The sequence below is a fragment of the Scyliorhinus torazame genome, chromosome 17, assembly GCF_047496885.1.
Source record: "Scyliorhinus torazame isolate Kashiwa2021f chromosome 17, sScyTor2.1, whole genome shotgun sequence".
Lineage (NCBI taxonomy): Eukaryota > Metazoa > Chordata > Chondrichthyes > Carcharhiniformes > Scyliorhinidae > Scyliorhinus > Scyliorhinus torazame.
Genome location: NC_092723.1, coordinates 90,692,417 through 90,716,593, shown reverse-complemented (window position 1 = coordinate 90,716,593; position 24,177 = coordinate 90,692,417). Strand labels below are relative to the sequence as shown.

At 51.4% G+C, this 24,177-nt stretch overlaps 1 protein-coding gene across 12 annotated transcripts in view; it reads right to left on the bottom strand.

The window, feature by feature from the left end:
• The window catches only part of LOC140393996 (voltage-dependent L-type calcium channel subunit alpha-1S-like), an 804,045-nt gene that overhangs the window by 353,346 nt on the left and 426,522 nt on the right, over window positions 1-24,177 (bottom strand). For all 12 annotated transcript variants that reach the window (XM_072480735.1, XM_072480727.1, XM_072480737.1 and 9 more), the window contains one exon: window positions 17,216-17,268. In XM_072480735.1, coding sequence (XP_072336836.1) covers window positions 17,216-17,268 — 53 coding nt within the window. The remainder of the gene's footprint in view (window positions 1-17,215; window positions 17,269-24,177) is intronic.

Below are 24,177 nucleotides of genomic sequence, written 5' to 3'. Positions count from 1 at the left end.
TGGCGTCCGGTTTGAGCCGTATTCTGTAAGTGTAGGGCAGTGTGCCCATGCCCTCGAAAACCTTCTGGTTGTGGGCGAGGAGCGAGTGGAGCTGCGCCCTAAAGTCTGCATCTGGGAAATCGGACGTGCTTTCTGGAGACAGAATGTGTACCCGCTGAACAAGGTGGAGGATCCTAGCCTAGCAGAGATTCCTTCGAGGATCCAACTATCTCAAAAGACAGTGTGGCTGTGTATGAATTGTGTGCAACCTCGAGCTGGCAGGATCCCATGGCCGGGATAACATTACCGTTGTTAATGTGGAGCAGGATGGCCGAATCGGTGGTTTGACCTTCAAGGTGTGGAAGGCTGACCATGCAATGAGATTGGCGGAGGCACCAGCGTCTAAGCGGAATGTGATTGGTGATCGGTTGACCGTTAGGGTGGCACACTATTCGGCGCCCGGATTAACGCTGTGCACTGGCATCGGCTGGTGGGTCCTACTTGTGGACATCCGATTTCTGTCCATTACCGCAACGCGGAAGGGTTCCCGGTCATCGAAAACACCGGTCTGTACGTCGTCAGGGTGTGACTCGGTGTATGGAGGCTGAATGGCCCGCACGTCCCTGCGAGGCTGGCGGAATTGCGGAGCGTTGGCAGGTTGAGATGCTCGACAGCAGGCAGCGTAGTGGCCCATCTTGCCACAGTGGCGGCACTGTCGATTTTTTGCTGGACATTGCCGCTTTAAATGTGCGGATCCACAGTTGCCGCACGTCGTGATGTCATGGCGTTCGTTGTGCCACCGCACATGCGCAGTTCGGTCCTGCTTAGAGCGCGCCTGTGCATCACGTCCCTCTGTGTCGACGTCTCTTTTGGTGCGTACAAACGCAGGAGGCCGCGGAAAGCGCGCAAAATGGCCGCCCTCGTCCGGGCTGCGGGCCGGGAGGAACTCGATCGACTGGACCCGCTCGGCCTCGTAGGACCCCTGCCGTGCCGATTCGGCCGCCTGGAATTGAGAGTAACGGCTGGTCGCATTTTCGTGGAGGACGCAGGTTTCGATGGCGGTGGCTAGGGTAAGGCTCTTGATTTTGAGGAGCTGCTGGCGTAGGGTGCCCGAGGTGCCCCCAAAAACTATCTGGTCCTGAATCATGGAATCGGAGGTGGCCTCGTAGCCGCATGACTGCGCGAGGATAGGGAGGTGTGTCAGAAAAGATTGAAAAGGCTCATCCTTACCCTGCAGGCGCTGCTGGAAGAGGTACCTCTCGAAGCTCTCATTCACTTCGACACTGAAGTGTTGCTCAAGTTTTAGAAGGACCGTCTTGTACTTCGTCTTGTCCTCACCTTCCGCGAATACCAGGGAGTTGTAGATGTGGATGGCGTGTTGCCCTGCCGTGGAGAGTAGGAGGGCGATCTTCCTGGTGTCCGATGCATTCTCCCTTTCTAGGAAGAGCTGGAAGCGCTGTTTAAACAGCTTCCAGTTGACGCCACAGCGGAGGCATTATTGAGTTTTGGCTGGACATTGCCGCTTTAAGTGTGTGGATCCACAGTTGCCGCACGTCGTGACGTCATGGCGTTTGTTGCGCCACCGCGCATGCGCGGTGCAGTCCTGCGTAGAGCGCGCCTGCGCATCACGTCCCTCTGCGTCGATGTCCCCTCTTTTGAAGCGTACAAGGGCCTTGGAAAGCGCGCAAAATGGGCGCCCTCGTCCAGGCCGGGAGGAACTCGATCGACTGGACCCGCTCGGCCTCGTAGGACCCCTGCCGTGCCGATTCGGCCGCCTGGAATTGGGAGTACCGTGTGGTCGCATTTTCGTGGAGGACGCAGGTTTCGATGGCGGTGGCTAGGGTGAGGCGCTTTATTTTGAGGAGCTGCTGGCGTAGGGTGTCCGAGGTGATCCCAAAAACTATCTGATCCCGAATCATGGAATCGGAAGTGGCCTCATAGCCGCATGACTGCGCGAGGATACGGAGGTGTGTCATCTTTACCCTGCAGGCGCTGCTGGAAGAGGTACCTCTCGAAGCTCTCATTCACTTCGATGCTGAAGTGTTGCTCACATTTTTTGAAGGACCGTCTTGTACTTCGTCTTGTCCTCGCCTTCCGCGAATGCCAGGGTGTTGTAGATGTGGATGACGTGTTGCCCCGCTGTGGAGAGGAGGAGGGCTATCTTCCTGGTGTCCGATGCATTCTCCCTGTCTGTGGCTTCTAAGAAGGGCTGGAAGCGCTGCTTAAACAGCTTCCAGTTGACGCCGAGATTTCCAGCGATTTGGAGCGGCTGTGGCGGGCTGATGGTGTCCATGGCGCAGGATGGCGGATCTCTGACGAGGTGCAGGTAGGTCTCACAGTTGCTGGCGAGTTTCCAGTCCTGGTATCATGTCGTGTTGGGTGTTCCGATACACAAACGAACCTGGTACAACTCTGTTTTATTATTCTGTACAATAACAACTGTTAACTTCTGGCTGTGGTTCGTACTTCACCAGTTGACCTGTGGATCCAGCCCTCGCACTATTTTAGAGAGGCACTCAGCACATGGTGTATGTCTGAGTGGCAGGCTTTGAGCTCTGTGCTCTGAGCTGTCTCCTGGTGGAATGAGCGGGAACTGTGGTGTTCCCTGTTTTATGGTGCGTGTGCTCTCACTGGTGATTGGCTGTGATATTGTGTGTGTGTTGATTGGTCCGTCTACCTGTCCATTAGTGTGTGTGTGTGATTGCACCATGATATGTTAATATGGATATCATGACACCCTGCTTCTGTACTCGAATCTTCTTGCTATGAAGGCCAACATAACAATTGCCTTCTTTACCACCTGCTGCACTTGCATGCTTGCCTTAAGTGAATGGTATACAAGGAAACTCAGTTCTCATTGCCCATTCCCCTCTCTGTAGCCATTCAGATAACCTCACATCTATCCTCATTATATTGCATTTACCATGTATTTGGCCACTGTCTCAACTTGGCCAAACCACACTGAAGCAAAGAACAATACAACACAGGAACTGACCCTTCGGCCCTCCAAGCCTGTACCGGTCATGATACCAACCTTTGCCAAAACCCTCAGCACTTCTTTGTACTGTATACCTCTATCCCCATCCTATCCATGTGTTTGTCAAGATGCCTTTTGCACACCGTTAATGTATCTGCTTCCACAACCTCCCCTGGCAACGCGTTCCAGGCACTCACCACCCTCTGCGTAAAAGGACCTACCTCACACATCTCCTCTAAACTTTGCCCCAAGGACCTTAAACCTATGCCCCCTGGTGACTGACCCCTCCAACCTGGGAAAGAATGCCTGCCCATCCACTCTATCCATGCCCCTCATAATCTTGTAGACCTTCATCTGGTCACCCCTCAACCTCCGTCTTTCTAATGAAAACAATCGGAATCTGCATAGCTAACACCCTCCAGACCAGGCAACATCCTGGTAAACCTCCTCTGCACCCTCTCCAAAGCCTCCACATCCTTCTGGTAGTGTGGCGACCAGAATATTCCAAGTGTGGCCTTACCAAGGTTCTTACCTAAAGCATGACTTGTCAGTTTTTATACTCAGTGCCCCGTCCAATGAAGGCAAGTATTCCCTATGCTTTCTTGACTACCTTGTTCACTTGTGTTGCCACCTTCAAAGATCTGTGTACCTGCACACCCAGATCTCTCTGACTTTCTATATTCCTCAGAGTTTTGCCATTTACGGTATATTTCCCCTCTATGTTAGACCTACCGAAATGTATTACCTCACATTTGTCTGGATTAAACTCCATTTGCCATTTCTCTGCCAAAGTCTCCAACCTATCTATGTCCTGCTGTATCCTCTGATAATCCTCAACACTATCTGCCACTCCACCAACCTTGGTGTCATCCACAAACTTACTAATCAGACCAGCTACATTTTCCTCCAAATCGTTTATGTATACTACAAACAACAGAGACTCCAGCACAGAGTCCTGTGGAAAACCACTGGTCACAACCTTCCATTCATAAAAACACCCTTCTACTGCTACCCTTTGCCTTCTGTGACCGAGCCAGTTCTGTATCCATCTTATCACCTTTTGCGAAGTCACACTTCACCATAAGGCACCTTGCCAAAGGCTTTACTGAAGTCCATGTAAACAAAATCCACTGCCCTCCCCTCATCAATCATCTTTGTCACTGCCTTAAACAACTCGATCAGGTTAGTGAGGCATGACCTCCCCTTCATAAAACCATGCTGTCTATCGCTAATGAGTCCATTTGTTTCCAAATGGGTATAAATCCTGTCCCTGAGAATTCTCTCCAATAATTTACCTACTACTGATGTGAGGCTCACCCACCTATAGTTTCCAGGATTATCCCTGCTACCTTTCTTAAATAGCAGTACCACATTAGCTACACATGGGCTCCTGTGCCCATTTTCGAATTTTGTCCTTATTTTATATTGTCTCTCCATGTTGTTCCTCCCAAAATGCATCACCTCACACATCTCTGAATTGAACTTCATCTGCCACCTACCTTCCCATTCCACCAACTTGTCTAGGTACTTTTCAACACACTTGTCCCTTTCACAGTTTACAATACTTCCAAGTTTTATATCATCTGAAAATTGTGAAATTGCCCCCTGCACACCAAGATCTAGATAATTAATATATAATCAGGAAAAGCAAGAGTCCCAATATCGACCCTTGGCAAACACCACTACAAACCTTCCTCCGCCCGAAAAATATCAATTGGCCATTACTCTCCGCTTCTTATTATTCAGCCCATTTTGTGTGCACGTTATCCCTTTTATTGCATGAGTTATAACTTATATCACAAGTCTGTTGTGTGGCACAGTATAGAATGCCTTCTGAAAGTTCATGTACACCATATCAGCAGCATTACCCTCATCAACCTTCTCGGTTAGCTCCTCAAAGGTTTTCCAGCATGTTTGTTTAATACAATTTCTCCATGAGAAATTCATGCTGGTGCTTCCTAATCAGCCCATATTTTTCCATGTGATGACTAATTCTATCCCAAATAATTGTTTCTAGTAGTTTGCCCACTATTGATGTTAAGCTGACTGGTCTGTAATTACTGGGACTACCTTTTTTGAATGAAGGCAATTGCAATTCTCCAGTCTGCTGGCAACTTCCCCAATTATGGAAGACTGGAAGATTATGGCGATTATGGTGCCCCTGCAATTTCCATTCTCACTTCCTTCGATATCCTTCGATGCATTTCAGACAGTTCCTGTGTCTTGTATCTAACCAACACTTCCTGCTGATCAATTTTGAATCTTCCAGTAAACAATGCTATATCCCTTTGACCCCCTTGTTTGTGACCTTTCATGCAACCTTGTCAGGGACAAGTTTCCCTCCCCTTGCTATTCGCTCTGCCTTTCTCTTTCCACCTTCCTCATCTACCATCTTGCCCCCTCACCTGCCATTGAGAGCCCCCACCCTTCCTACCCCTCCTTGAACAGCCCTCCATCCCATTGTCTTCGTCAGTCAACCCCATCCCATTGTTTGGACAATGTTTTGAAACATTTTGTCTGTCCTGTGTTTCCTTTTTAATCCCTTTTTAATCCCTTCCTGCTACCTGCTTTGATTTAGTCTTCTGCTTCGCCAGGGACCCAGGTTCGATTCTGACCTTGGGGTGACTGTCTGTGTGGAGTTTGCACATCTCCCCAGATCTGCATGGATTTCCTCCGGGTGCTCCGGTTTCCTCCCACATTCCAAAGATGTGCAGGTTAGGTGGATTGGCCGTGTTAAATTGCCGCTGTGTCCATAGATTGGTTGAGGTTGCTAGGTCTAGGTAGGGTGGTCTTTTGAAGGGTTGGTGCAGACGCGATGGGCCGAATGGCCTCCTTCTGCACTGTAGGAATTCTATAATTTCACCTCTATGAATTATTGTTCAATGCACTTATGTTGGGACTCCAGGGTCCATGGGGCTGGAATTGACTGCGCATTCGCCCAGGATGTCGTAACATCATACTCCACTGCCAGACAAACTTCGAACCTTTGTTGCAGTGGCTGCATGTGCCCTGCAGCACAGTGCTGTCCAGTGGGAAGGAGGCCCCTGTACTCCAAAAAAAACCAAAAGCCGGCACGTTGGTAGAGTGGTTAGCACTGCCTCAAGCACCAGTGACCCGGGTTAAATTCTGGCCTTGGGTGACTGTCTGTGTGGAGCATGTACATTCTCCCCATGTCTGCGTCGGTTTCCTCCGGGTGCTCCGGTTTCCTCACATAGTCCAAAGATGTGCAGGTCAGATGATGTGGCCATGCAACAATTGTCCCTTAGTGTCGAGGGATGTGCAGGTTAGGGGTTATGGGAATGGGCCAGTGGTTGGGCCTAGTGGGTTGCTCTTGCAAAGGGTCAGTGCTGTCTCAATGGGCTAAATGGCCTCCTTCTGCACTGAAGGAATTGTGTGATTCCATGATTCTATGTAGCTATTGAGGCTAAAGGGATCAAGGGATATGGGGGAGGGCGGGATCAGGGTGATGATCAGCCATGATCATAATGAATAACGGAGCAAATCTGAAGGGCTTCCTTTTGCTTCTATTTTCTATGTAAGTTTCTATATGTTTGACTTGGGCTTAATTTTTCAAAAATGTTGATCTGGGGCGAAATTCTCCGTTATCGGCGCAAAGTCCGCCGACCGGCGGCAAAAACGGCGCAAATCCCACCTGCATCACGCCGCCCCAAACGTCGCAAAGTCTCCGGCCCTGAATGGGCTAGCAGCGACGTGACTCTATCCACGCTGGCTCACGTGGTTCACGCCGTGCGGCGTCATACACGCTGCATGGCGTGACGGCTCATTAAGGATGCGCTGCTCCCCCCCACCCGACCAGAACACCCGACCGGATGGCCGCCCGTCGCTCAGTCCCGAGGTACCAGTCTCGTGACATTGAGGCACTCCTGGACGCAGTGGAGCAGAGGAGGGAGGCCCTGTATCCCGGGCACGGCTGCAGAGTTGCCCCACGCCACAGCCGGCGTCTGTGGAGGGAGGTGGCAGAGGCCGTCACCACTGTGGCCCTGACACCACGGACAGGCACCCAGTGCCACAAGAAGGTGAACGACCTCATCAGAGCAGCCAAGGTGAGCCTCCCCCCCACCCGATATCCATATCCCCCCTCCCCCATATCCCTCATACCCCCCTCCCCCATATCCCCCCCTCCCCCTTATCCCCCCTCCCCCATATCCCCCTCCCCCATATCCCCCCTCCCCATATCCCCCCTCCCACATATCCCCCTCCCCCATATCCCCCCTCCCCAATATCCCCCCTCCCCATATACCCCATCCCCCATATCCCCCCTCCCCCATATCCCCATATCCTCCCTCCCCCATATCCCCCTCCCCCATATCCCCCCTCCCCTATATCCCCCTCCCCCAGATCACTGCCTGCGTGTCTAACCATGCATGCTTCATTGTGTATCGCAGGAGCAAACGTCGAGGCACCCATCCCCGCAGATGCAGACCGCCCGCATGATGACTCTCGGAGACCACAGGGGACGGAGAGGCCCGGACCCTCTGGCATGCGACGACCGCAGGATGCCCCTTGGAGACCACTGGAGATGGAGAGACCCGGACCCTCTGGCATGCGACGCCCGCAGGATGCCCCTTGGAGACCACTGGAGATGGAGAGACCCGAACCCTCTGGCATGCGACGCCCGCACGATGTCCCTCGGAGACCACTGGAGATGGAGAGACCTGGAGCAACAGGGAGACGACGCCCCCGTCTCGTGCGGGTGCGTCGACGCAGGCATGTGCCACCCAGCGACGAGAGGGGCAGCCACAGGCCCCTGTCACAGCCGAGCCACGAAACCACTACCCAGGACACCACTACCCAGGACACCACTACCCAGGACACCCCTACCCAGGACACCCCTACCCAGGAAACTGAAATACAGGACAGTGACACAGATTGGATGGGCGGAGACGAACTGCCACCCCAAAGTGCCATGGACTCAGAGTGGGACGATGCGCACGACACAACGCCACTGCTGTCACCAACACCCTCCACCATCGCAGAGACGTTCACCTCGGTTGGTCACTTTAGTGGTGAGGCGTCTGGTACACTCACTGGTGCGCACAACACAGCCGTCCCGGTACAGCAGGTGGAGGTAGGAGCAGCAGAGGGGCCGTGCGGTTGGAGGGCAGCCCAGCCCAAGCGAACATCTGCCGCCTAGATAGATCCCGGGTTCCAGGAGTTACCACACCCACCCATAGATCCGATGCAACCACCGAACCGGAGACGAGCGAAGAGGGTGACGGCCGGCTTGCGGCGGCTACAGTCGCAGGTGGAGGAGTCCAGGAGCTGGGAGTGGTGCCGGTCATGCGTGCCACCCAGGCCGACACCGCACGGGTGGCGTCCGCGGTGGAGGCAATGGGTGCGACGGTGTCAGACATGGGGAACGGTTTGCGAGGCCTGTGGCTTTCCGTGCAGGCGGCGTCTGTGGCCCAGGACATGGCTGCCCTCTCACAGGAGGCCATGAGCCAGCGCCAGCGGCAGGTGGCAGAGGCACTCAACGCCATGGCCCAGTCTCAGCAGGCCATGGCCCAGTCTCAACAGTCCATAGCCCAGTCTCTGCAGGCCATGGCCCAGTCTCAGCAGGCCATCGCTGAGGGCATCGGCGCCATTGCCCATGTGCGAGCCGGCGTCGCACAGTCACAGACAGGGTTTGCCAATCCCCTGAGCTCCATGGCTGCAAACCTGCAGATCCCTGTCGATACAAGCACGGGCCTCCAGGACTGGCAGCGCCAGATGTCGGGGGGGGCGTCGGATGGTCAGTCCGTTCGCATCACCCACCCATGTAGAGGCCTGGGGGCCATCGGGCACCCCGAGGGAGGAGGAGGTGCTGTGGTCCGTCCCAGGTCCCCCTGTAGGGGAGGTCCCGGAACACGCGGCACCTCGGACTCCCCCCCTTCTGTCCCAGGTGCATCGGGTGGGCAACGGGCAGAACAGGCTGGCAGCTTTGCCATCCCAGTCGCCCGGGCCACAGCCTGGCCCATCTAGGCCAGGACGCCCCAGGAAACGGCCGCCAAAGGGATCCCGTGTCAGAGGGCAGGAATCACAGGAGTCCACCTCCAGTTCTGCTGTACCGTCTGGGGACCCACCTAGGCATAGTCAAAGGGCCCGTAAGGCCAAACAATTAGACACTGAGTAAGTTGGCACGGGTGCAGGGCACAGATGAGTTTTAGGGGCTAGGGCACGTGCATGAACTCCTTTCGTTATTAAAGTCAATGTTACACCTACAGAAGCTGCCTTTGTGCTCTGTCCAAAGCGTGCGGGGGTGTCATGTACGTTGAGCGTAAGTGTGTGTGTGAGGGGTGGTCTTACCTCAGCCCCAGGTGAGTCTGCCCCCTTCCCCCTGGGCCGCCATCAACATCCCCCCGGGCAGAGGACGGGACCGTGCGCTGCAGTGTCACAGCCGCATGCAGGGGTGGTCCGGGTGGATGGTGGTACTGTGGCCATGGGTCAGACATAGTCCAACAATGTGGAGCCAGGAGCTCATCGCAGGGCGGGTTGTCAGCATCCTCCATGGCCTGCAATAGACACGTGTCCACCGGCAACTGTGTGAGCCCGGCTGTTGTGCCGCAGGTGGATCGGCAATGGGGGGGTGGTGTGTATGCGGGTGGGGTGGGTGGGGTTGGGGAGGGTGGTGAGGGTGCTGGGTGGGTGGATGGGTGGGGGGTGGGGGTGGTCGGCTGTTGCCATGGTGTGCGGTCTGTGGCCATACTACCCGATTCCCACGCCCATCTAGTCAGTGAAGCGGGCGGCTATCAGCCTGTCCCAACAAAGAACAAACAAAGAACAAAGAAATATACAGCACAGGAACAGGCCCTTCGGCCCTCCAAGCCCGTGCCGACCATGCTGCCCGACTAAACTACAATCTTCTATACTTCCTGGGTCCGTATCCCTCTATTCCCATCCTATTCATGTATTTGTCAAGATGCCCCTTAAATGTCACAATCGTCCCTGCTTCCACCACCTCCTCCGGTAGCGAGTTCCAGGCACCCACTACCCTCTGCGTAAAAAACTTGCCTCGTACATCTACTCTAAACCTTGCTCCTCTCACCTTAAACCTATGCCCCCTAGTAATTGACCCCTCTACCCTGGGGAAAAGCCTCTGACTATCCACTCTGTCTATGCCTCTCATAATTCTGTATACCTCTATCAGGTCTCCCCTCAACCTCCTTCGTTCCAGTGAGAACAAACCGAGTTTATTCAACCGCTCCTCATAGCTAATGCCCTCCATACCAGGCAACATTCTGGTAAATCTCTTCTGCACCCTCTCTAAAGCCGCCACATCCTTCTGGTAGTGTGGCAACCAGAATTGAACACTATATTCCAAGTGTGGCCTAACTAAGGTTCTATACAGCTGCAACATGACTTGCCAATTCTTATACTCAATGCCCCGGCCAATGAAGGCAAGCATGCCGTATGCCTTCTTGACTACCTTCTCCACCTGTGTTGCCCCTTTCAATGACCTGTGTACCTGTACTCCTAGATCTCTTGGACTTTCAATACTCTTGAGGGTTCTACCATTCACTGTATATTCCCTGCCTGCATTAGACCTTCCAAAATGCATTACCTCACATTTGTCCGGATTAAACTCCATCTGCCATCTCTCTGCCCAAGTCTCCAAACAATCTAAATCCTGCTGTATCCTCCGACAGTCCTCATCGCTATCCGCAATTCCACCAACCTTTGTGTCATCTGCAAACTTACTAATCAGACCAGTTACATTTTCCTCCAAATCATTTATACTACAAAGAGCAAAGGTCCCAGCACTGATCCCTGTGGAACACCACTGGTCACAGCCCTCCAACGAGAAAAGCATCCTTCCATTGCTACTCTCTGCCTTCTATGGCCTAGCCAGTTCTGTATCCACCTTGCCAGCTCAGCCCTGATCCCGTGTGACTTCACCTTTTGTATTAGTCTACCATGAGGGACCTTGTCAAAGGCCTTACTGAAGTCCATATAGAAAACATCCACTGCCCTACCTGCATCAATCATCTTAGTGACCTCCTCGAAAAACTCTATCAAGTTAGTGAGACACGACCTCCCCTTCACAAAACCGTGCTGCCTCTCACTAATACGTCCATTTGCTTCCAAATGGGAGTAGATGCTGTCTCGAAGAATTCTCTCCAGTAGTTTCCCTACCACTGAAGTAAGGCTCACCGGCCTGTAGTTCCCGGGATTATCCTTGCTACCCTTCTTAAACAGAGGAACAACATTGGCTATTCTCCAGTCCTCCGGGACATCCCCTGAAGACAGCGAGGATCCAAAGATTTCTGTCAAGGCCTCAGCAATTTCCTCTCCAGCCTCCTTCAGTATTCTGGGGTAGATTCCATCAGGCCCTGGGGACTTATCTACCTTAATATTTTTTGAGACACCCAACACCTCGTCTTTTTGGATCTCAATGTGACCCAGGCTATCTACACACCCTTCTCCAGACTCAACATCTACCAATTTCTTCTCATTGGTGAATACTGAGGCAAAGTATTCATTTAGTACCTCGCCCATTTCCTCTGGCTCCACACATAGATTCCCTTGCCTATCCTTCAGTGGGCCAACCCTTTCCCTGGCTACCCTCTTGCTTTTTATGTACGTGTAAAAAGCCTTGGGATTTTCCTTCACCCTATTTGCCAATGACTTTTCGTGACCCCTTCTAGCCCTCCTGACTCCTTGATTAAGTTCCTTCCTACTTTCCTTATATTCCACGCAGGCTTCGTCTGTTCCCAGCCTTTTAGCCCTGACAAATGCCTCCTTTTTCTTTTTGACGAGGCCTACAATATCTCTCGTCATCCATGGTTCCCGAAAATTGCCGTATTTATCCTTCTTCCTCACAGGAACATGCCGGTCCTGAATTCCTTTCAACTGACACTTGAAAGCCTCCCACATGTCAGATGTTGATTTGCCCTCAAACATCCGCCCCCAATCTATGTTCTTCAGTTGCCGCCTAATATTGTTATAATTAGCCTTCCCCCAATTTAGCACATTCATCCTAGGACCACTCTTATCCTTGTCCACCAGTACTTTAAAACTTACTGAATTGTGGTCACTGTTACCGAAATGCTCCCCTACTGAAACATCTACCACCTGGCCGGGCTCATTCCCCAATACCAGGTCCAGTACCGCCCCTTCCCCAGTTGGACTGTCTACATATTGTTTTAAGAAGCCCTCCTGGATGCTCCTTACAAACTCCGCCCCGTCTAAGCCCCTGGCACTAAGTGAGTCCCAGTCAATATTGGGGAAGTTGAAGTCTCCCATCACCACAACCCTGTTGTTTTTACTCTTTTCCAAAATCTGTCTACCTATCTGCTCCTCTATCTCCCGCTGGCTGTTGGGAGGCCTGTAGTAAACCCCCAACATTGTGACTGCACCCTTCTTATTCCTGATCTCTACCCATATAGCCTCACTGCCCTCTGAGGTGTCCTCTCGCAGTACAGCTGTGATGTTCTCCCGAACCAGTAGCGCAACTCCGCCTCCCCTTTTACATCCCCCTCTATCCCGGCTGAAACATCTAAATCCTGGAACTTTTAGCTGCCAATCCTGCCCTTCCCTCAACCAGGTCTCTGTAATGGCAACAACATCATAGTTCCAAGTACTAATCCAAGTTCTAAGTTCATCTGCCTTACCCGTAATACTTCTTGCATTAAAACATATGCACTTCAGGCCACCAGACCCGCAGTGTTCAGCAACTTCTCCCTGTCTGCTCTGCCTCAGAGCCACACTGTCCCTATTCCCCAGTTCTCCCTCAATGCTCTCACCTTCTGACCTATTGCTCCCATGTCCACCCCCTGCCATACTAGTTTAAACCCTCCCGTGTGACACTAGCAAACCTCGCGGCCAGGATATTTATGCCTCTCCGGTTTAGATGCAACCCGTCCTTCTTATACAGGTCACACCTGCCCCGGAAGAGCTCCCAGTGGTCCAGATAATGGAAACCCTCCCTCCTACACCAGCTGTTTAGCCACGTGTTTAGCTGCTCTATCTTCCTATTTCTAGTCTCACTGGCACGTGGCACAGGGAGTAATCCCGAGATTACAACCCTCGAGGTCCTGTCTTTTAACTTTCTGCCTAGCTCCCTGAACTCCTGCTGCAGGACCTCATGCCCCTTCCTGCCTATATCGTTAGTACCAATATGTACAACGACCTCTGCCTGTTTGCCCTCCCCCTTCAGGATGCCCTCTACCCGTTTGGAGACATCCTGGACCCTGGCACCAGGGAGGCAACATACCATCCTGGAGTCTCTTTCACTTCCACAGAAGCGCCTATCTGTGCCCCTGACTATAGAGTCCCCTATTACTATTACTCTTCTGCGCTTTGACCCTCCCTTCTGAACATCAGAGCCAGCCGTGGTGCCACTGCTCTGGCTGCTGCTGTTTTCCCCTGATAGGCTATCCACCCCGACAGTATCCAAAGGGGTATATCTGTTCGAGAGGGGACAACCACAGGGGATTCCTGCACTGACTGCCTGCCCTTTCTGGTGGTCACCCATTTCTCTGCTGCACCTTGGGTGTGACCACATTTACATAACTGCGATCTATGACGCTTTCCGCCACCTGCATGCTCCTAAGTGCATCCAATTGCTGCTCCAACCGAACCATGCGGTCTATGTGAGGAGCTCCAGTTGGGTGCACTTTCTGCAGATGAAGCCATCCGGGATGCTGGAAGCCTCCCGGACCTGCCACATCTCACAGTCAGAGCACAGCACCCCTATAACTGACATTGCGTCAATTAATTAAAATTAAAATTAAAATAACATTTTAATTTTTTAAAAAAAAATTTTTTTTTTTAAATTTCAAAGTTACTGTTAACTATCTGTTTCCTAGCACTAGATTTCTAATAGAAATGCGAAAGCTAAATAAAGTACTCTCCGATCTCTGGCTTAGATGTCCCTCTAAATTATAATTAAGTAATTATGTTTAATTAGTTACCAATGCTCAATTTTTTTAAATTTAGTGTAGAATCCCAACCAGGCACTCAGGCCACAGCTTTTCTGTGCTGTCACTTCAGTTTCCCCCCGACACACACACAATTTGAAAAAGTTACAAAAGTAAAAATGAGTAAAAATCACTCACTTACCTTCTTAGTGTGAATAATAAAATATGGTACTTACCTCACACCAATGGGTTTTATTATTAGGTTAGAGGAGGGCGGGTGGGAGACACTACACGTGTAGTGTCTCGGGTTTCCTCTCCACCAGAATTTATTGGTGAGGGTCTTCCCAGATGTCCGCGGGTCGAACTTCCTGTTCCCGCCTTAAATACTAAAATATAAAAAAAAACAGAAAAGAGGGACCGAAAAGAGTGCCCGCTAGCCCAGCCGGTAACGGTGGACAGCCACCCGCCCGTGTCTAGCCCGTCTGCCCTGACCATTGCCCCCATCCCCCTCATCTGGGGAGGACTGCGCCTCTTCCTGCTGCTCCTCCACTCCGCCCTCCACTGCCTGCGGCACATCGCCCCTCTGCTGGGCTATATTGTGCAGGACGCAGCACACCACAATGATGCGGCCGACCCTATCTGACCGATACTGGAGGGCGCCCCCAGAGAGGTCCAGGCACCTGAAACGCATCTTCAGCACGCCAAAGCACCTCTCTATCACTCCCCTTGTCGCTACATGGGCATCATTGTAGCGGTTCTCCACCTCATTGCGTGGCCTCCGTATAGGCGTCATCAGCCACGATCGCAATGGGTAGCCCCTGTTGCCCAGCAACCAGCCCCTCAGCCGGGGATGGCGTCCCTCGTACATGCCGGTGATGTATGACCGCGACAACACGTATGAGTCGTGTACACTGCCCGGGTAACGGGCGCAGACGTGCAGGATCATCATGCGGTGGTCGCAGACCACCTGTATGTTCATCGAATAGGTCCCCTTCCTATTGGTGAACACGGCTCTGTTATCTGCAGGTGGCCGCATGGCGACGTGCATCCCATCAATCGCGTCCTGGACCATGGGGAACCCAGCCACGGCAGAGAAGCCCACGGCCCGGGCATCTTGGCTGGCCCGGTCCGCCACAGGGAAGCGGGTGTAGCGATGCGCCATGGCATATAGGGCGTCTGTCACTGCCCGGATGCACCGGTGCACCGATGTCTGCGATATGCCGGACAGGTCCCCACTCGGTGCCTGGAATGACCCCGTTGCATAAAGGTTCAGGGCCACCGTAACCTTGACGGATACGGGGAGAGGGTGTCTGCCACGCGGTGACAGGTGCGCCAGCAGGTGGCAGATGTGTGCCACGGTTTCCCGGCTCATCTGGAGTCTCCTCTTGCATTCTCGGTCCGTGAGGTCCTGGTATGACTGCCAGGGCCGGTACACACAGGGCATCCTCGGGTGCCTCCGTTGCCGTGGGGCCGCGACGTCCTTCTCCCCCTCCTCGTCCTGTCGGTCAGGTGTCCCTCCAGCCTGGTCGGCTGCCGCCTGCCCCTCTCTGGCATGCTCCTCCTCCTCATCCAGGGCAACATGGACATTAGCGGCTGCCGCCACGGCGGCCAACATCGCTGGCTGATCGGAAAACATGACGGCCTGGGGGGGGTGGGGGAACGACGGCATGTCATCATTGCCCATACCCCCTCCTCCCCCTCAGCCAGGTGGCATGGACCGCATGGGTCCGACTGTTGGAGGCTGGCACCTGGCCAGGTGGACCAACTCACTTGCCCCCCCCCCACGACCCTCCCCGGCACGGACCCCGTCCCCCCATCCCCCTCCCCGGCACGGACCCCCCCCATCCCCCTCCCCGGCACGGACCCCATCCTCCTCCCCGGCACGGACCCCATCCCCCTCCCCACACATTCAGACTGCGGCCACGCCATCGCCTCTCCAGCGGCCAACCCCCCAGGCCATCACCCACCTCCACGCTGGTCGGCGTAATCCTTGAGCACTGGTTGACGCCGATTGAAAGGTGGTTTGATTTACGCCGACGTGACCCGTCATCACGTCGGCGGGACTTAGGCCCATCCGGACGGGAGAATATCGGCAGCCCCAAAATCCATTGCCTTGCGCCTACCCGTGCCATTCTCCGAGGTGTGCGGCGCCATTGACGCCCCGCCGACTTTTCTCCCTTCGGAGACTTCGGCGGGCGGCGGGGGCGGAATTCACGGCGGCCAACGGCCATTCTCCGACCCGCTGGGGGGTCGGAGAATCTCGCCCCTGGACTTTTTTTAACCGGGTTTTTACTTCTTTCTCAGCGAATAAACACATTTCTCTCCTGCCCACAAAATGATGAAGTTGACCCTTTCACTGCTGCCTTTTAGAAAGCTACTTATCTCAAATGCCTCTATGATCATCATCAGCCTCCCAATTCACCACGGGCTGGAGCTGTGCATTCATTACATTGGCCATTTCATTTTCACCTTTCATTTTTCATGTGATTCACTCAGTTCTTTTTCCCTCTCTCTCTGGCAGAAAATCAGGTTGATTTTTCTCAGCGTAATTTAATATTAAACGCATTTATATATTTGAGTCTTACACACCATGTTATGATTTCTGGTTCCTACAAATTTGAAATAATCTCACTTCTGGACTTGAAATGCTGGATAGATTGTTGCTGGACACCTGGCAGATGTGCATCTGTAAATCTGGCACTCTGGATGTATATCCGCATAACAATTAGCTTCTAGCTCTTTACAAATAGTACAACAAGAGTAAATGCCTGATGGGTTTATTGAAGCAGCTTCAATTATGACTCACAAAAGGAAATTGGATACATACTTAAAATCTATAGAATTCCTAGAGTGCAGAAGGAGGCCATTTGGCCCATCGAGTCTACACCGACCCTCTGAAAGAGCACTCTACCTAAGCCCGTTCCCCTGCCGCATCCCTGCAACCCCATACATTAATCATGACCAACCCACCAAACCTACACATGTTTGGACTATGGGAGGAAACCGGAGCACCTGGAGGAAACCCACGCAGACACGAGGAAAAAGTGCAAACTCAACACAGTCACCCAAGGCCAAGGCCAGGATTGAACCCGTATCCCTGGCGCTGTGAGGCAGCAGTACTAACCACTGTGCCACCATGCTGCCGTTAACAAGGGAAATTTACATTGGTCTGAGTTAAGAACAGGAGATTTTCACTGATTTGATAAATCTACCAGAACAGACACAATGGACTGATAAAGAACAGAAAGAGACCAAATGTTTATTCCCAGAACCTTGAACCCAGCTTCTACGCTTAACCTGAAGCCTTGGCTCTCAGGTCCCAGGTAGCCTCAGTGTCATGTTGAGGACCCCAGTCTCCAGCATTGGCTGAAACAGCAGAGCCAACTCAGGTTCTACTCACTTGCAGTCTTCTTCTGTGATTTTGGAAGGATCTGTGCAGCTGTAGAGATTCCCCTAAGTTGAAGAAATTCAAAAATTAGCAACAGAAAGAACAGTCACAATGCAGAAATTTTACTCTAGCTTCAATGTCTGACACTATTAATTTGAAATCAATTCAACGCGAAACAGTTTTCCAAGCCACACACCATTCTGGCTTGGAATTAAATTGCTATTCCTTCACTTCAACTAAATCCCAGGTCTCTCTTTCTAACAGCATCTACAGTTTACATGTACAGCAGTGCTTCAAGACCACCACCACCTTCACAACGGTAATTAGGGGTGGGCATCAAATGCTGGCCAAGACAACAATTCCCATACAAAAGTATTTAAGAAAAGAGGAAGACTCACCTGAGGAAGGAGCTGTGCTCCGAAAGCTAGTGATTTGAAACACACCTGTTGGATTTTCACCTGGTGTTGTAAGATTTCTTACTGTGCTCACCCCAGTCCAACGCCGGCATCTCCACATCATGTTTTTAAAAAGGCAGCAGAACACCAGCAACAACACCAGTTAGACATATTAAACTCATGTCCTTAGCCTCCCTCCCAGGAATAAATTCTTAACTCAATTTTTCAATAATTCCTCAACCAAGAATTTGTTGGCAAGATGTTCCAGTAATAATTCATCAAGGTCAGCGGTACGGTGGCACAGTGGTTAGCACTGCTGTTGCACAGCGCCAGGGACCTGGGTTCGATTCCAATCTTGGGTGACTGTTTTTGTGGAGTTTGCACATTCTGCGCGTATCTGCGTAGGTTTCCTCTTGGTGTTTCCATTTCCTCCCACATTCCAAACACATGCAGGTTAGGTGAATTGGCCATGCCAACAAATTGTCCCTTAGTGTCCAGGGATGTGCAAGCTAGATGGGGTTACAGGGATAGGACAGGGAGGTAGGCCGAGTTACTTTCAGAGGTCTTTCAGAGGGTCAGTGCAGACGATGTTCCAAGGTCCATAGAATCCCAACAGTGCAAGAGGAGGCCATTCGGCCCATTGAATCTGCACCCACCCTGTGAAAAAGCATCCATCTAGGCCCACACCCAGCCCAATTCCTGTAATCCCATCTAACGTTTGGACACTCAGGGGAAATTTAACGTGGTTAAATTCCCCAACCTGCACAATTCCCCAATATCTCGCTCAGTTGTGGTAATGGGGGACAGTGATTACCCCATGATTGAGTAGGACAGTAAATGGCAGCACGGTGGCGCAGTGGTTAGCACTGCTGCCTCACGATGCAGAGTTCCCGGTTCGATCCCGGATCTGGGTCACTGTCCTTGTGGAGTTTGCACATTCTGCGCATGTTTGCGTGGGTTTCGCCCCCACAACACAAAGATGCACAGGGTAGGTGGACTGGCCATCCTAAATTGCCACTTAATTGTAAAAAATTAATTGGGTACTCTAAATTTATTTTAAAAATAGAATAGGACAGTGATTGTGTTAGGGCAGAGATATGTGTCAGGAGAATTGTCTTGCTCGGTGTGTTTCTTTTTTTAAAATAACAATCTTTATTGTCACAAGTAGGCTTACATTAACACTGCAATGAAGTTACTGTGAAAATCCCCTAGTCGCCACACTCTGGCGCTTGTTGGGGTACACAGAGGGAGAAATCAGAATGTCCAAATTACCTAACAGCACGTCTTTCGGGTCTTAATTCACATTTGGTAGCAGAGGATGGTTCTCAACGAGCCTCGCCAGGAGCAGTCAGTGTAACTGACAGATCGTGTCCGGAGGCGAAGGAGGGATCGGGCCCCCAAATGTGAGTACCCTTATTACAAAGAACAAAGAAATGTACATCACAGGAACAGGCCCTTCAGACAAAGAGAGAGAGAGAGAGTGAGAGAAGAGGTTGAGGGAAGGAGAGGGTGGAGGAGAGAGAATGAATGTAGTTTACACAGATCTCAGAATGTGAACAAAGAACAAGAACAAAGAAATGCACAGCACAGGAACAGGCCCTTCGGCCCTCCAAGCCCGTGCCGACCATGCTGCCCGACTAAACTACAATCTTCTACACTTCTTGGGTCCGTATCCCTCTATTGCCATCCTATTCATGTATTTGTCAAGATGCCCCTTAAATGTCACTATCGTCCCTGCTTCCACCACCTCCTCCGGTAGCGAGTTCCAGGCACCCACTACCATCTGTGTAAAAAACATGCCTCGTACATCTACTCTAAACTTTGCCCCTCTCACCTTAAACCTATGCCCCCTAGTAATTGACCCCTCTACCCTGGGGAAAAGCCTCTGACTCTCCACTCTGTCTATGCCCCTCATAATTTTGTAGACCTCTATCAGGTCGCCCATCAACCTCCTTCGTTCCAGTGGGAACAAACCGAGTTTATTCAACCGCTCCTCACAGCTAATGCCCTCCATACCTGGCAACATTCTGGTAAATTTCTGGTCGATTTCGGCGTGAGAACAGCTGGTGAGTCAGTTTCAGCGGGAGCATTGCTGAAGTGGTTGCTGGGAGGTAAGTCAACCTTTAAAAGCACTTGTCTTTGCAGGGGCAGGCCAGTCGATTTCGGCGTGAGAACAGCTGCTGAGTCAGTTTCAGTGGGAGCATTGCGGAAGTGGTTGCTGGGAGGTAAGTCTGTCCTTTAAAAGCACTTGTCTTTGCAGGGGCAGGCCAGTCGATTTCGGCGTGAGAACAGCTGGTGAGTCAGTTTCAGCGGGAGCATTGCTGAAGTGGTTGCTGGGAGGTAAGTCAACCTTTAAAAGCACTTGTCTTTGCAGGGGCAGGCCAGTCGATTTCGGCGGGAGAACAGCTGGTGAGTCAGTTTCAGCGGGAGCATTGCGGAAGTGGTTGCTGGGAGGTAAGTCAACCTTTAAAAGCACTTGTCTTTGCAGGGGCAGGCCAGTCGATTTCGGCGTGAGAACAGCTGCTGAGTCAGTTTCAGCGGGAGCATTGCGGAAGTGGTTGCTGGGAGGTAAGTCTGTCCTTTAAAAGCACTTGTCTTTGCAGGGGCAGGCCAGTCGATTTTGGCGGGAGTGGAGCTGGCTGGTTAGTCAATTTCAGCAGGAGCTGAGAATTTTTCTTTTTTTTAAATTAGTTTTTTAGGCGGGAACAGGAAGTCGACCCGCGGACGTCTGGGAAGACCCTCACCAATAAATTCTGGTGGAGAGGAAACCCGAGACACTACACGTGTAGTGTCTCCCACCTGCCCTCCTCCTCTAACCTAATAATAAAACCCATTGGTCTGAGGTAAGTACCATATTTTATTATATTATTATTATTTTTTATAAAAATTTAATTTAGTTGTTAGCCAGATCTTGGTAGAAAGTTAGAGGAATGGCAGGGAAGGGAGTGCAATGTTCCTCCTGCAGGATGTTTGAGGTGAGGGATGCAGTTAGTGTCCCTGCTGATTTTACCTGCAGGAAGTGCTGCCATCTCCAGCTCCTCCAAGACCGAGTTAGGGAACTGGAGCTGGAGTTGGAAGAACTTCGGATCATTCGGGAGGCAGAAGGGGTCATAGATAGCAGCTTCAGCGAATTAGTTACACCAAAGATTGGAGATAGGTGGGTAACTGTAAGAGGGACTGGGAAAAAGCAGTCAGTGCAGGGATCCCCTGCGGTCGTTCCCCTGAGAAACAAGTATATCGCTTTGGATACTTGTGGGGGGGGGGGGGACTTACCAGGGGTAAGTCATGGGGTACGGGCCTCTGGCACGGAGTCTGTCCCTGTTGCTCAGAAGGGAAGGGGGGAGAGGAGCAGAGCATTAGTAATTGGGGACTCTATAGTCAGGGGCACAGATAGGAGATAGGGGAGGGGGAGCAGCCCCAAGTCGTGGTCCACATTGGCACTAACGACATAGGTAAGAAAGGGGACAAGGATGTCAGGCAGGCTTTCAGGGGGCTAGGATGGAAGCTCAGAACGAGAACAAACAGAGCTGTTATCTCTGGGTTGTTGCCCGTGCCACGTGATAATGAGATGAGGAATAGGGAGAGAGAGCAATTAAACACGTGGCTACAGGGATGGTGCAGGTGGGAGGGATTCAGATTTCTGGATAACTGGGGCTCTTTCTGGGGAAGGTGGGACCTCTACAGACAGGATGGTCTACATCTGAACCTGAGGGGCACAAATATCCTGGGGGGGAGATTTGTTAGTGCTCTTTGGGGGGGGGTTTAAACGAATGCAGCAGGGACATGGGAATCTGGATTGTAGTTTTAGGGTACGGGAGATTGAGAGTATAAAGGTCAGGAGCACAGATTTGACTTTGTTCAGGTAGGTGGTTTGAAGTGTGTCTACTTCAATGACAGGAGTATACGAAATAAGGTAGGGGAACCGGCAGCATGGGTTGGTACCTGGGATTTCGATGTTGTGGCCATTTCGGAGACATGGATAGAGCAGGGATAGGAATGGTTGTTGCAGGTTCCGGGGTTTAGGTGTTTTAGTAAGCTCAGAGAAGGAGGCAAAAGAGGGGGAGGTGTGGCGCTGCTAGTCAAGAACAGTATTACGGTGGCGGAGAGGATGCTAGATGGGGACTCTTCCTCCGAGGTAGTATGGGCTGAGGTTAGAAACAGGAAAGGAGAGGTCACCCTGTTGGGAGTTTTCTATTGGCCTCCAAATAGTTCTAGGGATGTAGAGGAAAGGATGGCGAAGATGATTCTGGATAAGAGCGAAAGTAACAGGGTAGTTATTATGGGAGACTTTAACTTTCCAAATATTGACTGGAAAAGATATAGTTCGAGTACATGAGATGGGTCGTTTTTTGTACAATGTGTGCAGGAGGGTTTCCTGACACAATATGTTGGCAGGCCAACAAGAGGCGAGGCCACATTGGATTTGGTTTTGGGTAATGAACCAGGCCAGGTGTTAGATTTGGAGGTAGGTGAGCACTTTGGGGACAGTGACCACAATTCGGTGACGTTTACGTTAGTGATGGAAAGGGATAAGTATACCCCGCAGGGCAAGAGTTATAGCTGGGGGAAGGGCAATTATGATGCCATTCGACATGACTTGGGAGGGGTAGGTTGGAGAAGTAGGCTGCAAGTGTTGGGCACACTGGATATGTGGAGCTTGTTCAAGGAACAGCGACTGCGTGTTCTTGATAAGTACGTACCAGTCAGGCAGGGAGGAAGGCGTCGAGCGAGGGAACCGTGGTTTACCAAAGAAGTGGAATCTCTTGTTAAGAGGAAGAAGGAGGCCTATGTGAAGATGAGGTGTGAAGTTTCAGTTGGGGCGATGGATAGTTGAAAGATCTAAAGAGAGAGCTAAGACGAGCAAGGAGGGGACATGAGAAGTATTTGGCAGGTAGGATCAAGGAAAACCCAAAAGCTTTCTATAGGTATGTCAGGAATAAAAGAATGACTCGGGTAAGAGTAGGGCCAGTCAAGGACAGGGATGGGAAGTTGTGTGTGGAGTCTGAAGAGATAGGCGAGATACTAAATGAATATTTTTCGTCTGTATTCACTCAGGAAAAAGATAATGTTGTGGAGGAGAATGCTGAGACCCAGGCTATTAGAATAGATGACATTGAGGTACGTAGGGAAGAGGTGTTGGCAATTCTGGACAGGCTGAAAATAGATAAGTCCCCGGGGCCCGATGGGATTTATCCTAGGATTCTCTGGGAAGCCAGGGAAGAGATTGCTGAGCCTTTGGCTTTGATTTTTCTGTCATCATTGGATACAGGAATAGTGCCAGAGGACTGGAGGATAGCAAATGTGGTCCCTTTGTTCAAGAAGGGGAGTAGAGACAACCCCGGCAACTATAGACCGGTGAGCCTCACGTCTGTTGTGGGTAAAGTCTTGGAGGGGATTATAAGAGACAAGATTTATAATCATCTAGATAGGAATAATATGATTAGGGATAGTCAGCATGGCTTTGTGAAGGGTAGGTCATGCCTCACAAACCTTATCGAGTTCTTTGAGAAGGTGACTGAACAGGTAGACGAGGGTAGAGCAGTTGATGTGGTGTATATGGATTTCAGTAAAGCGTTTGATAAGGTTCCCCACAGTAGGCTATTGCAGAAAATACGGAGGCTGGGGATTGAGGGTGATTTAGAGATGTAGATCAGAAATTGGCTCGCTGAAAGAAGACAGAGGGCGGTGGTTGATGGGAAATGTTCAGAATGGAGTTCAGTTACAAGTGGCGTACCACAAGGATATGTTCTGGGGCCGTTGCTGTTTGTCATTTTTATAAATGACCTAGAGGAGGGCGCAGAAGGGTGGGTGAGTAAATTTGCAGACAACACTAAAGTCGGTGGTGTTGTCGACAGTGCGGAAGGATGTTGCAGGTTACAGAGGGACATAGATAAGCTGCAGAGCTGGGCTGAGAGGTGGCAAATGGAGTTCAATGTAGAGAAGTGTGAGGTGATTCACTTTGGAAGGAATAACAGGAATGCGGAATATTTGGCTAATGGTAAAATTCCTGGAAGTGTAGATGAGCAGAGGGATCTCGGTGTCCATGTACATAGATCCCTGAAAGTTGCCACCCAGGTTCATAGGGTTGTGAAGAAGGCCTATGGAGGATTGGCCTTTATTGGTAGAGGGATTGAGTTCCGGAGTCATGAGGTCATGTTGCAGCTGTACAAAACTCTGGTACGGCCGCATTTGGAGTATTGCGTACAGTTCTGGTCACCTCATTATAGGAAGGACGTGGAAGCTTTGGAGCGGGTGCAGAGGAGATTTACCAGGATATTGCCCGGTATGGAGGGAAAATCCTATGAGGAAAGGCTGATGGACTTGAGGTTGTTTTCGTTAGAGAGAAGAAGGTTAAGAGGAGACTTAATAGAGGCATACAAAATGATCAGGGGGTTAGATAGGGTGGAAAGTGAGAGCCTTCTCCTGCGGATGGAAATGGCTAGCACGCGGGGACATAGCCTTAAACTGAGGGGTAATAGATATAGGACAGAGGTCAGAGGTAGGTTCTTTACGCAAAGAGTGGTGAGGCCGTGGAATGCCCTACCTGCAACAGTAGTGAACTTGCCAACATTGAGGGCA